The sequence below is a fragment of the Vicia villosa genome, linkage group LG1 (genome assembly GCF_029867415.1).
Source record: "Vicia villosa cultivar HV-30 ecotype Madison, WI linkage group LG1, Vvil1.0, whole genome shotgun sequence".
NCBI lineage: Eukaryota > Viridiplantae > Streptophyta > Magnoliopsida > Fabales > Fabaceae > Vicia > Vicia villosa.
The window spans coordinates 234359902-234374326 of record NC_081180.1 but is presented as its reverse complement, the minus strand read 5'-3'; the positions used below and the strand labels follow the sequence as shown (position 1 = coordinate 234374326).

At 29.1% G+C, this 14425-nt stretch overlaps 2 protein-coding genes across 3 annotated transcripts in view; both read left to right on the top strand.

Moving 5' to 3' along the window:
* Positions 1-328: 328 nt before the first annotated feature.
* On the top strand, positions 329-1892 carry LOC131623754 (stem-specific protein TSJT1-like). Its single transcript, XM_058894780.1, has 5 exons — positions 329-464; positions 572-817; positions 917-1157; positions 1249-1369; positions 1525-1892. The coding sequence occupies exons 2-5, from the start codon at positions 606-608 to the stop codon at positions 1713-1715; spliced, it is 765 nt and encodes a 254-aa protein (XP_058750763.1). The 5' UTR covers positions 329-464; positions 572-605; the 3' UTR covers positions 1716-1892.
* A 12067-nt stretch (positions 1893-13959) lies between these two features.
* LOC131644975 (stem-specific protein TSJT1-like) overlaps positions 13960-14425 on the top strand; it is a 77788-nt gene continuing 77322 nt past the window's right edge. For both annotated transcript variants that reach the window (XM_058915611.1, XM_058915610.1), the window contains exons 1-2: positions 13960-14077; positions 14179-14424. In XM_058915611.1, coding sequence (XP_058771594.1) covers positions 14213-14424 — 212 coding nt within the window. In that variant the 5' untranslated portion in view covers positions 13960-14077; positions 14179-14212. The remainder of the gene's footprint in view (positions 14078-14178; position 14425) is intronic.

Sequence of the window (14425 nt, the reverse complement as noted above, 5' to 3'; positions counted from 1 at the left end):
TATAAATATATCATTAACTTGTGCCTTAAGGGCACACGTTAGCTTTTCCCATTTTTTTTTCTTATTAAAATGTTTTTATTATATATTAATGTGCTTAATATAATTTTTGTTGAGAGGATGACATACAAAGTTACTACTCACTAAAATAAACTATCAATTCTTGTACCAAAAGAAAAAAACTATCAATTCTGAATCTGGCCTGCATATGTATTAAAATTGATTAAGATATCTTACTTTTCCATCTTTATCAAAATTTATTGTTTGGATTGGATAAAATCTCCACGTCACCTCTCTCACATCTTTTAAGTCAAAAGAAAGAAAACTCTTACACACCATTTTTCTATATATATCTTACATTATTGCCTCATTATTCTCATCATCCGTTTTCCATTTTCAATCTATCTCTCACCAAATCTCATTCTCCATCTACAACTTCTTTTTTTGCTTTCTCACTATTTTTCTTGGTATGCTTCTCTATTTTCATTCCCTTACTTTTCATATTTAGTATTTTTTTTTTTCATTCATGGTTCAAAATTCCTAACATGTTTTTTTTTATAATGTTTTTATGCAGCTAATTGTCACTAAATCAAAGATTTGAATCAAACATGTTGGGAATTTTCAAAGAAAAGTTGGTGAATGCACCAAAAGAGCTTAATAGTCCAGCTTCTCAGAATTCAAACACTAAGAAAGCTAAACCAAGTCATGAAATTCTTAAAGATTTCATGTCATGCAATTCCGAAAATGCTTTCTTCATGACCTTTGGAAATGATGCTTTATTGGCCTATTCCCCTTCAAACACACCCTCCATTTATCAAAGGTATGAGGGTATTTTAGGAATCAAATTTCTTAAAAAGAGTAAAAGTGCTTATCTTATGATCTATTACTAATACAAAATATGTTTTTTTGTGTCACATAGGTTGTTTAGTGGTTTGGACAACATATATTGTGCTTTCATGGGAAATCTGCACAACCTCAGTCAATTGAACAAGCAATATGGACTATCAAAGGGAAGCAATGAGGCCATGTTCATCATCGAGGCGTATCGGACACTTCGCGACCGAGGTCCATACCCTGCTGATCAAGTCCTCAAAGAATTTGAAGGAAGTTTTGGATTTGTGATTTATGATCATACACATGAAACAGTTTTTGCTGCATCTGTGAGTCACTTTTTTTCTTATAGTTAGCCTATGCTGGAAAAAAATCACTTTTTTGAGACTTATTGATTAATATTTGTTCATATTTTTTTAGGGTTCTGATGGACAAATTGGACTGTATTGGGGAATTGCAGCTGATGGGTCAGTGGTTATTTCTGAAAATTTGGAACTCGTTAAATCAAGTTGTGCTAAATCATTTGCACCTTTCCCAAATGGTATGTAAATATTTTGATTAGCAAGAAAATTAAAATTTTGTAATGTCCTAACAATATTTTATTTATTTATCAAATTTGTATAACTAATAAGAATCATAATATCAAAAATTGTATAGGGACTAATAGAATTTTACATGGTGTTGAAAATTTTTCAGGGTGTTTGTTTCATAGTGAGCATGGTTTATTGAACTTTGAGCATCCAACAAAGAAGATGAAAGCAATGCCTAGGATTGACAGTGAGGGTGTTATGTGTGGAGCCAACTTCAATGTTGATTCTCAGTCAAGGAATCAGATGATGCCACGTGTTGGTAGTGAAGCTAATTGGTCTACTTGGGGACAAACATAACTACTAGTTTCATCATGATAATCTAAGTTTATTTAGTGTTTTGTTTGCCAAGAGCAACTTAAGTAGTATGATGAGGATAATCTAAGTTTATTTTCGTTTTTCTTGTATGGTTTCATTGTTTTGTACATTTTTGTGATTTAATGTTGAGCAATGAGTAGTTTTTCTTGTATGGTTTCATTGTTTTGTACATTTTTGTGATTTAATGTTGAGCAATGAGTATTTCTAATCCTTTTCAATATAAATAAGATGAAATTTTTAGGTTTGACTAATGAATTTCATAGTGTCTATTTTATTTAAGCTTATGATATATCGATCTATCTTTTTGTTTTTTTTTTACTCTCCCAGTTTATTAGACTTAGAGAAATACAGGAACTCAGTTTGTGTATTCTATTACAATTTTCTTTTTCTGAACACACTCAATATATATCTTATAAAGGATCTGTTCATAATCCTCTGGTAAGAATCGCTCCAAGATCAATTGTTTCATTCTTTGCCTCTGGCTCTAAACAACAAGATTATCCCATCAAACATCAGTTGTACTCTTCAACTTGATCACCATCAACATTCTTACTCTCAAGGACGCTCGTGTCGGCGAAAAATTTGTCAATGTCGATCTACCAATTCAGAAACTCCTCCACTCTCATCATTATATAGAATAATGAAGTGTCAACCTCCACTTGATAATCATAGTTATGTCGATTCCCATGAACTACTACCTCTTCCTCGTCAGTTTCTTCTTCTTCTTCTCCAGAAGTTGATTTTTCAGCAATAACATCACAATTGTTTCCACCCGTGGAATCATAATCGGTTCCTTCTCTTGTATCTTTATTGATTGTCATTGTTGTTTGAGATGCTCACCTGAGTTGTTAAAGTCGCCATTTATTCAGTCAAAGTCGTTAGGGTCGTGATAAAAGCTCATGTAAATCCCTCAAGGTCTACTCTTGTCAACAGTTGATCTCCCATGGCGGATCAAACTACGAATAGAAACATGGGAAAACTTGCTATAATGCCACCTAACGCAGTTGGAAACACTGTGGATTAGCAAGCGCTAATCCTATAATGAGAACACAGGTTTTCAAGCGTAAAACTTGTCAGATAAAACTCTGAAATCCACCAGATAGAAAAACTGCTGAGTTTTATTATGATCAAAGATAGTCTTCACGGCCACACCCAAAGGTGTTTAAATACATAAAAAAACCCTTAATGGAATTTTAATTCAAAATAGAAATAAAACAAGAAAAGAAACTCTAATGGGCTTTTAATCCAAAAACAATAATAAAACAGAAAATTACGGAAAATGTTAAAATGTTGTATTCGCACCTGAAACAAACTCGGATGGTTTAAAAGGCCCATATGTCACTGCAAATCAATGAATTGGACTCGGAGCCGATTTCTTTTCCGAAAAGGTATAATAATAGTCATTCTAATATCGGACACCAAACCTGCACAATTTTTGCCGAACCTTTCCGATGTGCGACTTTTCTTCGATACGTGCAACCAACCTTTCAACATCACTAATTCCCTTAGATATATCATACATGAATTAAACCATTCTATGATATCGCCAAGTTTCTTTATGTTTTTTGTAACATATATTAATCTTTTGTTCTTTTCGTATTTCATGGTATTCCCTCAATTATATACAATAGTTTGTGTTTATCATTGATAATTTCATAAGCATGCAGGAAAACAACACTAGATTCAAACAACTTAGTTTGGATTAAGAATAACCTTAAAGTCTAGGAATATTTATTACTCGGAGAAAAAAATATCAAAGTATGAAATATGATCTAAAATAATTTGGAGGGATAATTGTTAAACGATGATAACTTATCTAGAGAAGGGATGAATAGATCCCCAAGTTTAAAAATTCAAATTTTAAAGGTTCTGAAAACATTTAAACTATGGCAAGCAGAAGTATCGTGTTTAGATTGAAAGTCGTCTACACCGAACCAGTTATTAGAACATCGAATATGCGCACAAAAATTCAAAGTGTCAAATTATCGAACACTTGACGTGCGATTGATTTTTTCAGATTTTTCCTGTAAGTTTGTTGATATCAAAATCCTCTTACAATCTATTTGATTGTAAGGCAATCAATAAATCAACAATGTTCAAAACAATTATCGGAATATCGTTACCAATCACTGTGTTTAACAATTTGATAATGGAAATTTAAACACAATAGATAAAGAGATATATAAAGAGAGGACATAAGGAGTTGTTTAGGCATTTCACCGATCGTCCTCGCTACGACTATGTTTGCCCCTAATTCCAATTTGGAATTGAGATATCAATCTTACTATGAAAAAATTGTTTACAAGATATGTCAAGCAATTCCACCATACAAACCCTATATTTGATGTTGATCCTTGCACTTCTCTTCCCTTGATCTAAGTTTGATCAAGTTGTAACACCCTAATTCCCAAATGATAATTTAATAAAAATCAGAGTAATTTATTTCTTAAATTAAAACACAACAGCTAGGATGCTACACTTCACCACTTTATCAAAACCTGCTCAATCATGCATAGATAGATACATAACACATCAAGTGGATGAACCAAAAACCATTCAACATTGTTCTTGTGAGATATTGGATCGAACTCTAGTATTGTCGAAGGGTAGCTTCTTGGTTCGACAGTTCGACAGAGTTAAGCATGAAGTCGAAGGATTGTTCACATGCTGGTGTCGAAGTGTGCATGCTGTAGTCGAAGATGGGTCTAGCATGCAGATGTCGAAGATGCTAGGGTTGTTAGCATGTTAAATTAGGTTTTAGTGTTTAAACCCTAATTTGTTAAGTTAGCTTGTTTATTAAGTTGGCTTGTGTAATGGGCCTTGATGAAAAAGCCCATTAGTTAGTATGTTAGGTTTTATTATAAATAGCATACTAGTCTCTCATCATTGCTAAGCTGCAAATCCTAATTTAGGGTGAGAGAGGTTATTTGTTATTCTTGTAAACTTGTAATCTTGTTTTAAGAGAAAGTAAAAGAATAGCAGTTATAACAAATTCTTGTGTTCCTCTTCTTCCTTGTCCTTTATTCTTCCTTGTTTTATACTTTGTTCTTGGCATTGAATTCACAACAGTTCTCAACTTTAACTTCATTAATGCAACGGAAGAAAACATAACCTTTATTCAAACGTTCTCAATCAACCATAAAGCAACTTTATTCAATAAAAGGGAGTTTTTAATACTCCAACAAATTAAAAAAAAATAAAAAGTTAACATATAAAAAACAAGCAAGTGTTCACCCCATGGTGTTACGTATCAGAGCATTGATGCTGACTCATAAAATAAGAAGAGCAACCTCTTCTAGACTCCACAGCCTCGAATTACTCCTGAATATCTACACGATGTCGTATAAAGCATCATTCTAACAGAAGGGATAGATATCATAACACTCTAATAAGTTATATATTAATAAGTATGCGATAAATATCCAATGCATATTATCAATAATAGTTCATCATTACATGACACACAATTCATACTTCAATTATAGAACACAACATCATATCAATTCTTCAATGTCATGCTATGAGATTTACACCAACTCAATGCATGTGGTACCAATAGAGCACAAGCCCTCTATAATTTGTCAATCCATACCAACAATAGAGCATAAGATCTCAACAATGTATGCATGCAACACTAACATTCCAAATCATAACTATGCAATTACATATCGTAAGCCTTCAACATTATGCCATTCCAGGCCAACAACAACAACAACATCATTATGCAATATATTATGAAATTCATTCAAGCATCATTCGTACAATATCATCGTTCAATCACAACAAAATTCATCGTATTTCGTACGACACTAATACACAAGGCATAAAACTCACATATATAATTATCATTTTCTAATATAAAAAGTATCATCATGATAAAAGAGAATATTTTTAGCTTTCCAACGGTCCAAACAGTGCATCGAATGGACACCCGAGTCAAAAGTTATTAATTTTCAAAGTAGAAAAATGCCAGCTTCAATAAGGTAATCGGCTACCTCAATTCATGTAGCTGGTTACATCACCTTCCTTTGTCTCTGTTACGCAAATTTTGAACTATGTAACCGGTTATCTCAAATGATGTAACCAATTACATCACAGAAACAAAGACAATAAATCAAATTTTTATGATGTAACCAGTTACCTCACACCATGTTGTAGCGGGGAAAAATTAAGATCAGAGTCATTGGATTGACTTGACTCGTATTTTAGTGAAAGTCGCCACCGCGCTTTATTGTTTCCAAAGGAAATGGGAAAATAACGAAGTAAAACCCAAATAAGTTTTTTAAAACAAAAACTAATAAAACAAAATAGAGATTTTAGGTACAGGGGTTGATTATGCAAGGGGAAGGTGTTAGCACCCCTCACATATGTGGTACTCCATAATAACTTTTTTGTAAATCTGTGTTAAAAGAGTTGTGTGCAAAATAAAATTTGGGTTTGATTTTAAAATTATGTTCGGCAAGACGTTACATCTTGTGCCTATATACCTCCTGGGTACAATGGAGAATTCTCACTTTGTCTACAATCTTTAATAGACTTTGACTAATGATCCTAGTTATCATTGATCACTTGTAGCGCTACATTGTATACAAAGATATTGTCAATATTGACTTAATTTCGATTATATTAATTTCGGTTCCATCACATTTTATTCATGACATAATTTATCAAGATTTCTTCATTTCATATTTCAAGTACTTGATTAGTTCTTCTGGAACTGAAAAATGAATAATGTCAAAGTACTCTTAGAATTTTCATATCCTCACTTGAGTCAACTTTAAATTTAGTTTCTTTTCTTGGTAGAGGACTTTTAACATAGGAACTGACTTTAATATCAAGCTTCAGGCGCAACTACAACTCATTTGCAATATTAGATTTTTCAACAAGAGAATATACTTTAATAGGAATATAAATTGTTCAAAAAAATCCACACTAGTCCTTTCCATCCATTTTTTGCTAACGCCGTCAACTTTTCCATGCTGGCATCTGACGTGGCGGTGATGTGGTATGTGTGGCCTGTGTTCATCATCAATGCTCATCAAAATTATTACAAAATTCCAAAATTTTACATTTAAGTTGGATTTGAACTCAGGCCATCTTCTATATAGGTGAAACAACTTACCACTACATCACCTTGCAATTTATGTATGTCATTTCATTCAATTTTATTATAAACAAAAACAAAAGAATGATAAGTTATTAACAACAACAGCTTCCTCGCCGTTCAACACAACCTTGTAAACCTTATCTGAAGAGCCACTTCCATTGACATTGTCTTCATCAAGTTGTCTTCGCCAAAACCTTATGGAATAACATTAAAGTCCATTTGGACTTATTAATGGCCCTTTTTGCTTCCTTGAAATTCTTATACCTAAAATAGAACCAGACAACACCAACCCTAGAAAAACCAAAATGACAAGAAGAAACAGCAACAACAACTACCCAAGAAAGACCCAAAAAACAACCTAGAATTACTGTCGTAACTCAGAAACAACAACAACACCAACAACCTCATACTGCCAATGACGAAAATCAAGTCCCATCGGAACCCACAATTGATTCTGGCATCGATTTATGGAAATCTTCATAAATGCAGAGTTTGATCGAAGATTTGGATTCGAAAAACTGGGTCAAAGTGTGTTCCACTCTTCTCTGCTATTACCATTTTGTAAGGGTTAATTTTTTTGTATATATTTTGTTAAAGTTTTGAAATTTATGTCATGGGTTGAATTAGGATTCGAGGAATTTTGTTTCTGATTTGAAGTTTGTGATTATCAGGGATAAAATTCTGTTGGCGGTGGTGAAGTCAATGAAGAACCCTCGTAGTGCTTTATGCAAAACCTCAATTATGGCCTGGGTTACCTAACTGTTGTTTAGGTTTCTAGAAATCTATTGAAAGTGGCTAGAGGTAGGGGATGAATATTCATGGATTTTCTGGGTAGAGGTAGTCTGTTAGTTGCAGAGAGTGTTTTAAAATGTAGAGGGATAAAGAGAGCGTAGAGAGAGAAATAATAATAATAATATGACTCGGCGCCACGTCAGATGCCAGCATGGAAAAGTTGACGCCGTTAGCAAAAAAAAAAATGGACGGAAAGGATTAACGTGGACCTTTTTGAACAATTAAAGGACCACTATGACACTTTAAAGATAAGGGACCAGAATGGACCTTGGGGTATACTTAAGGGACTAAAAATGGTATTTTGCCTAAGTTTTATAAATTTTGTAAATGAGAAATATATTGAACTTCTGGTTCGTATTCTTTTATACGAGGATCAAGATGACAATTTATTTTAGATTGTTTATTTGAAATTCTAGTTCACTCTTCACCTCCATAAACTCTCTCCCTAATATTGGAAAATTTAATTTCTCAATTAAAAATCAGCCTACTGGGCTGCAATCAAGTATCTAATTCTTTGCTCAAATTATGTCTCAAAATTGGGATTTATATGAAATATATTTTTCCAATATTATTTCAGGACCCGTCTTAGTGTATTATATTGGAGCGATTGCAAACTACACAACACATCCAGAAGTTCATTTAGACGAGAAATGTATCGCAATGTGTTGGCATGATGCGGATAAATGTTTTAATATTCATGTTTTGCGTGTTTCAAATATCTAATTTAGAATTTATAATCTCACAAGTATCAACCATATAAATTAACTTTATACGTCTAAATAATGGATCTTTAACTCCATTTTTTTTATGAACATATGCTACAAGATGTTCAATATTAATTTTAATAATATATGCGATACTTAACAAGAAAGTTATGAAAAATTCAGATATTGAAATCTTAGTCTGAGAAAACAATTTCACAAACTGGTGGTTGTGAGTAGACAACAAACCTTTGCATCATATTTTAATCAATGCAATAATTAATGTCATTAATAACTCAATTTTCCAGATTTTTATTTTCCTTTAGAAACACACTATATATTGAGTCAATCATGTTGTTCTTCAATAAATAAATCTTCATGAACCATACATACATATTTTAATTTGATTTGATTTGTATAAATTAAATTTAAATTTATTTTCTAACAATATTATTTAGAACACACATTTAGTCAAAAGAACTTTTTGCAATTTAATTTTTTATCAGATAAATCAAATAAATTTCAAACAAATATAAAAACCATATTATTACTAATTAAGTGTGATAGTAAACAACAAAATAAGTTAAAGTAATAAGATCTTATTCCTTAATTACTATAAGTTACTATTATATTATATAAATAAATAAATAACATAATATCGTTAAAATTGTTGCACGAAATGACATTAATTAAACAATATAAAAACTATCTTAAAATATCAAATACACCTTAATATTTGAAAAAAATTGTTAATTTATAAATTTAATGGCAACAGTAAAATCTATAACATTTATTAATCGATACAAAAATATTTTAAGTCATACATTATACATAACGGAATTGGTTCTAGTAAAATAATTTAACACCAAACAACTAATAAATTTAATTAAATTGAATATTTAATGCATAATCGTTACAATTTTAAAAAGAATATACTTTCAAGTAATTATAACAAACTACTACCAATTTTATATTTTTAACACTTTATAATCCAATTTTTTCTCTTAAAATAAATTATTTGAAACACAAGAATATCAAATAGAATATATATTTTTACTTTATTTTGATCCAAATCATATAAAAATCAATTTAGATCCTAAAACACATATGCTTTAAATTATTAGTAATCTTTCATGATATTCTTGAAAGTATATTCTTAATTTTGCTACTTCAGGAGTATATTAGGTTGGTTCTTATAAAACTCAACCAAAATTCTCTATCAACAAAGATAAAAATTTCAATCTTTCAAAATACTTTGATATTAAAATATTGGTTCTTCAGGAACAATGGCTCAATCTTCATATACTATAAAAAGAATATATTAGATGACCAATCATTTAATGGAATATTTAGTTCTTAGGGAACCATATAACAAATGATGAAAAAAAATTCTTTGAACAATCTTTCAAGGATGTTGTGATTGTTTTTTTTTAGAAATATATTACATATCTTTAAACAAATATAAAGATTAAAGGTTTTTGGGTTCAATTCCTTCTAGGAATAAATTTTTAAATTTCTTTTTGCAATAATTTTCGATTGAGATATATTATATCAAATATGTATTCATAAGCAACAATTTAAAATAAATATAATCATCCTTCTGGGATGAGTTAAAATTATTCGTTATAAAAAAATATTCTAAAAATTATAACTATCTTTCTGGGATGAGTTAAAATTATTTGTTATAACCACTAATCTAAAAAATATAACCATCCTGATGTGATGGGTTGAAATTATTTGTTATAACCATTAATCTAAAAAATATAACCATCCTTCTGGGATGCGTTACTTAAAATTATTTGTTATAACCACTAATCTAAAAAATATAACCATCTTTTTGGGATTTGTTAAAATTATTTGTTATAACCACTAATCTAAAAAATATAACCATCCTTATGTGATGGGTTAAAATTATTTGTTATAACCACTAATCTAAAAAATATAACCATCTTTTAAATATAACCATCTTTTTGGGATGCGTTGAAATTATTTGTTATAAACACTAATATAAAAAATATAACCACTTCTGAGATGAATTAAAATATTTGTTATAAACGATCTAAAAAAATATAACTATACTTCTGGGATGAATTAACATATTTATTATAAACGATTATCTAAAAAATATAACCATCCTTCTGGGATGAATTAAAGTATTTGCTATAAACGATAATCTAAAAAATATAATCATCCTTCTGGGATGAATTAAAATATGTTATAAACGATCCAAAAAATATAACCATAACCATCCTTTTGATATGCGGTAAAATTATTTGTGTCATTCTTCTGGAATGAGAATCTTTTTATGAACATATTACAAATTACAAATTTTTAGATCGGTATAACAAAACAATCTTTATGAAATCTTTTGAGGATATTTTAATATTCTTCCTGTATAAAACAATATAAGAGAGAAAGAGAAAAAAAGTATATTCTATTATTTATATTTTGAGTGTGAGATTCTGATACAATATGAGTGTTATTTATTGTACATATGTAATTAGTCAGAGACCCGTGCTGTCGCACGGGTGCATTATTTATGGTGTAGTATTTTTTTAATGATATGAAAAAAATATGAAATAAAAAGTTTGACCAAATTGTATACATAAAATGGAAATTAACCATTAGAAAAAAATTTATTAATAAGGTTTTCATAGTCAATTTAACAATGATTTGCAATTTCAACCATATATATTTTGAGGTTGGGTAATTTAATTATGATATTGTGTAAATAACTAAAAAAAATGTAGTAACTTAGAATCTTCAAATAATAATCATGAATATATTTTGGGGCGAGCGTTGTTGAACTGTCGCAAATTTCTTTAAAGGGCAGTTGAGCCTACAACCGTCGTAAAATGTTCCAGATTTTTAAAAAATTATGTCGCAACCTACATGTCGCAAAACTTTTTTTTTTCTTGTAGTGTGAGATGGAGAAAAAATTAATATTTAAAAATAAAGATTTTTTCTCTTGAATTAAAATAATGATTGATTAACTAAAATAAATATTGTCTTGTTAGTGACCCGGAAGATAAATACATTTTTCATCATGCTAATTAAATTAAAAAAATACATTATGCAAATAAATCTAAAATGAATTACTTAATTATTAAATAATTATACAAAGAAAAAAAATCCATAAGACGGAAAGAGAATAAAAAGAATTTTAACATTTGAAAAAATAAATAAAATATGTATTATGTTGATAGTAATCTGTAAACTACAACCTAATATCATGTAAATTTATTTAATATTGTATAAAATATATTTAAAATATGTAAATTTAAAATGTATGATTCAATTATAAATGAATAATAATCATAAATATGCAACTATATTATATTTTCAATTGAAATTGTATTTTATAAGGAGAAAAATGAGATAGTGTATTATGTTGTAGAAAGTTGGTGGACCAATAAGAGTGAAATACTTGGTGCAAAAGATAAAAAGGTGAAGCGTTATTTTGTTAGTTACCAAAATGTCCATTTTGTAGTGTAAATTTATTTTGAGGAAAGAGCAATTTAAGGAGTTTGATCAATCTTTGAATATATGTTAGAAGATAGTAGATAAATGAAAAATCAACCAGATTTCTACTTTAACAATTTTTGTTTAAATGTTTAGTGGCCGTAATTAAGAAAATAATATAAAAATTTATTACAATTACATTAAATATTTAAAAATAGAGTCATGTTAACTAGTGTCCCGTAGACATTTTTTAAGGATTTCAAAATAAAGAAAATATTTTTTAAATAAATTTATGATTTCTACTTTAAATGTATTGAATACAAGTATTTATAAGAAAACATACTTTTTTTTTATTCTTTAACAAGGTCAATTATTTTAATATCCAATGCATTGAATAAAATATTTTCAATAAAAATATACAATTTTAAATTTTTAACGATGTTGGCATTTCCCTTAAAAGTATTATAAAAAAAGATGACTTAATTAAAAAAATTATATTATAAAAATATTGAAATTAAAAATATTAAAAAAATTAAAAAAACAATAAAAAATTCTTATTCTCGGCAAAAGAGTGACCTAGTATGTTCATTAAAAAAACTCGGACTATCCTCGGCCAATGGATGGCCGAGTCTCTTTCTCAAATGGAATATTCCAAGATTTTAATTTTAAGGAAAATGCTAATGATTGTTCTTGAAAGACTTTTTAAATGATTAAAGTGATAAAAAAAATTAAAATACGGATATTCAATATATTGAAAATTAAAATATTTATTTTTGTAAAAAATATTTTTTTGTTTAGTATTTTTAAAAAATATTCCGGAGATATCATGACCCTAAAATGAAAATAAGACATTTTAAAGTTTTTGTTTCCGAATAATTGCTAGGGAGTAAAAAAATCTATTGGTGTTGACAACAGTAAAATTCTTGCAAGAATCTGTCTCAATGAATAGGGCAGGGACATTTTTCTGATGATTCCATAACGACAAAATAAAAATCCATTGACCATTTGAATTCAGATTGTTGTTGTTTGTGAGATTCAGACACGAATGATGTTTTTAACTGCAACGATCTGTGGATGATGATGTAAGGTAGTTTTGGAAGTTGATGAGTCATATAATTGTCACATGAGAGAATGGAATGGATAAGATTTATTCACAATTCCAACCAACAACACGTTCTCTTCTATTATTACACCATTTCTTTATACTATTGCTTTTAAATTAAAATAAATATAAAGTGGGAATAAGTTTATTAATAGATGACCCAATAAAAAACCTTTTCTATTATAAAATAATTGATTTAATTGATCAATTCATTTATATTAAAAGTATTTATAAATTAAAAGAGATTTTTTTAACTAATTACTTGGGTTCTAGTAGGAAAGGAGTTTTCACTAAAGACGAATCGTTCGGATATTATTTGAGTTTTGGTCAGGATCGTCTTCTGAACCACGAATCTAGATTAGTCGGTTCACTGTATAGATCAAAATTGTTGACTAAATCTAAAAAATACTTTTTTATTAAAATATTTTTATTATATATTAATGTGCTTAATAAAGTGGTGTCTTTTATGTCTATTAATATAAGGGTTAAATAAGTTTTTTGTCTCTCTAAATATAGCGGTTTTTAACTTTAGTCCCTCTAAACATTTTCTTCAAAGAGTGGTCCTCCTAAAAATTTTAATTTTAACTTTTGGTCCCTTTTGCAATTTAGCGATGGCTTTTACAAATTAGCGACGGTTTTAGCGACTGTTTTTTATTTAGCGACGAAATTAGATACCATTTTAGCTACGATTTAGCCATGAGGGACTAAAAGTTAAAATTAAAATTTTTAAAAGGACCATTCTTTGAGGAAAATATTTAGAAAGACTAAAGTTGAAAACCACTATATTTAAAGGGACCAAAAACATATTTAACCCTTAATATCATTTTTATAAATGTTATTTATTTATTTATTTGTTGAAAGGATGACATATAAAGTTACTACTCACTAAAATAAACTATCAATTCTGAATCTGGCCTGCATATGTATTAAAATTGATTAAGATATCTTACTTTTCAATATTTATCATAATTTATTGTTTGGATTGGATATTATCTCCACGTCACCTCTCTCACATCTTTTAAATCAAAAAGAAAGAAAACTCTTACACACCATTTTTCTATATATATCTTACATTATTGCCTTATTATTCTCATCATTCATTATCCATTTTCAATCTATCACTCACCAAATCTCATTCTCCATCTACAACTTATTTTTTTGCTTTCTCATTATTTTCTTGGTATGCTTCTCTATTTTCATTCCCTTACTTTTCATATTTAGTATTTTTTTCATTCATGGTTCAAAATTCCTAACATGTTTTTTAATAATGTTTTTATGCAGCTAATTGTCACTAAATCAAAGATTTGAACCAAACATGTTGGGAATTTTTAAGGAAAAGTTGGTGAATGCACCAAAAGAGCTTAATAGTCCAGCTTCTCAGAACACAAACACTAAGAAAGCTAAACCAAGTCATGAAATTCTTAGAGATTTCATGTCATGTAATTCCTCCAATGCTTTCTTCATGACTTTTGGAAATGATGCTTTATTGGCCTATTCCCCTTCAACCACACCCTCCATTTATCAAAGG

Coding starts and splice junctions, on each gene's coding strand:
- LOC131623754 (XM_058894780.1), top strand. CDS start 606: ATGTTGGGAATTTTCAAAGAAAAGTTGGTGAATGCACCAAAAGAGCTT. Junction 818..916: donor ACACCCTCCATTTATCAAAG/GTATGAGGGTAT, acceptor TGTGTCACATAG/GTTGTTTAGTGGTTTGGACA. Junction 1,158..1,248: donor AAACAGTTTTTGCTGCATCT/GTGAGTCACTTT, acceptor ATATTTTTTTAG/GGTTCTGATGGACAAATTGG.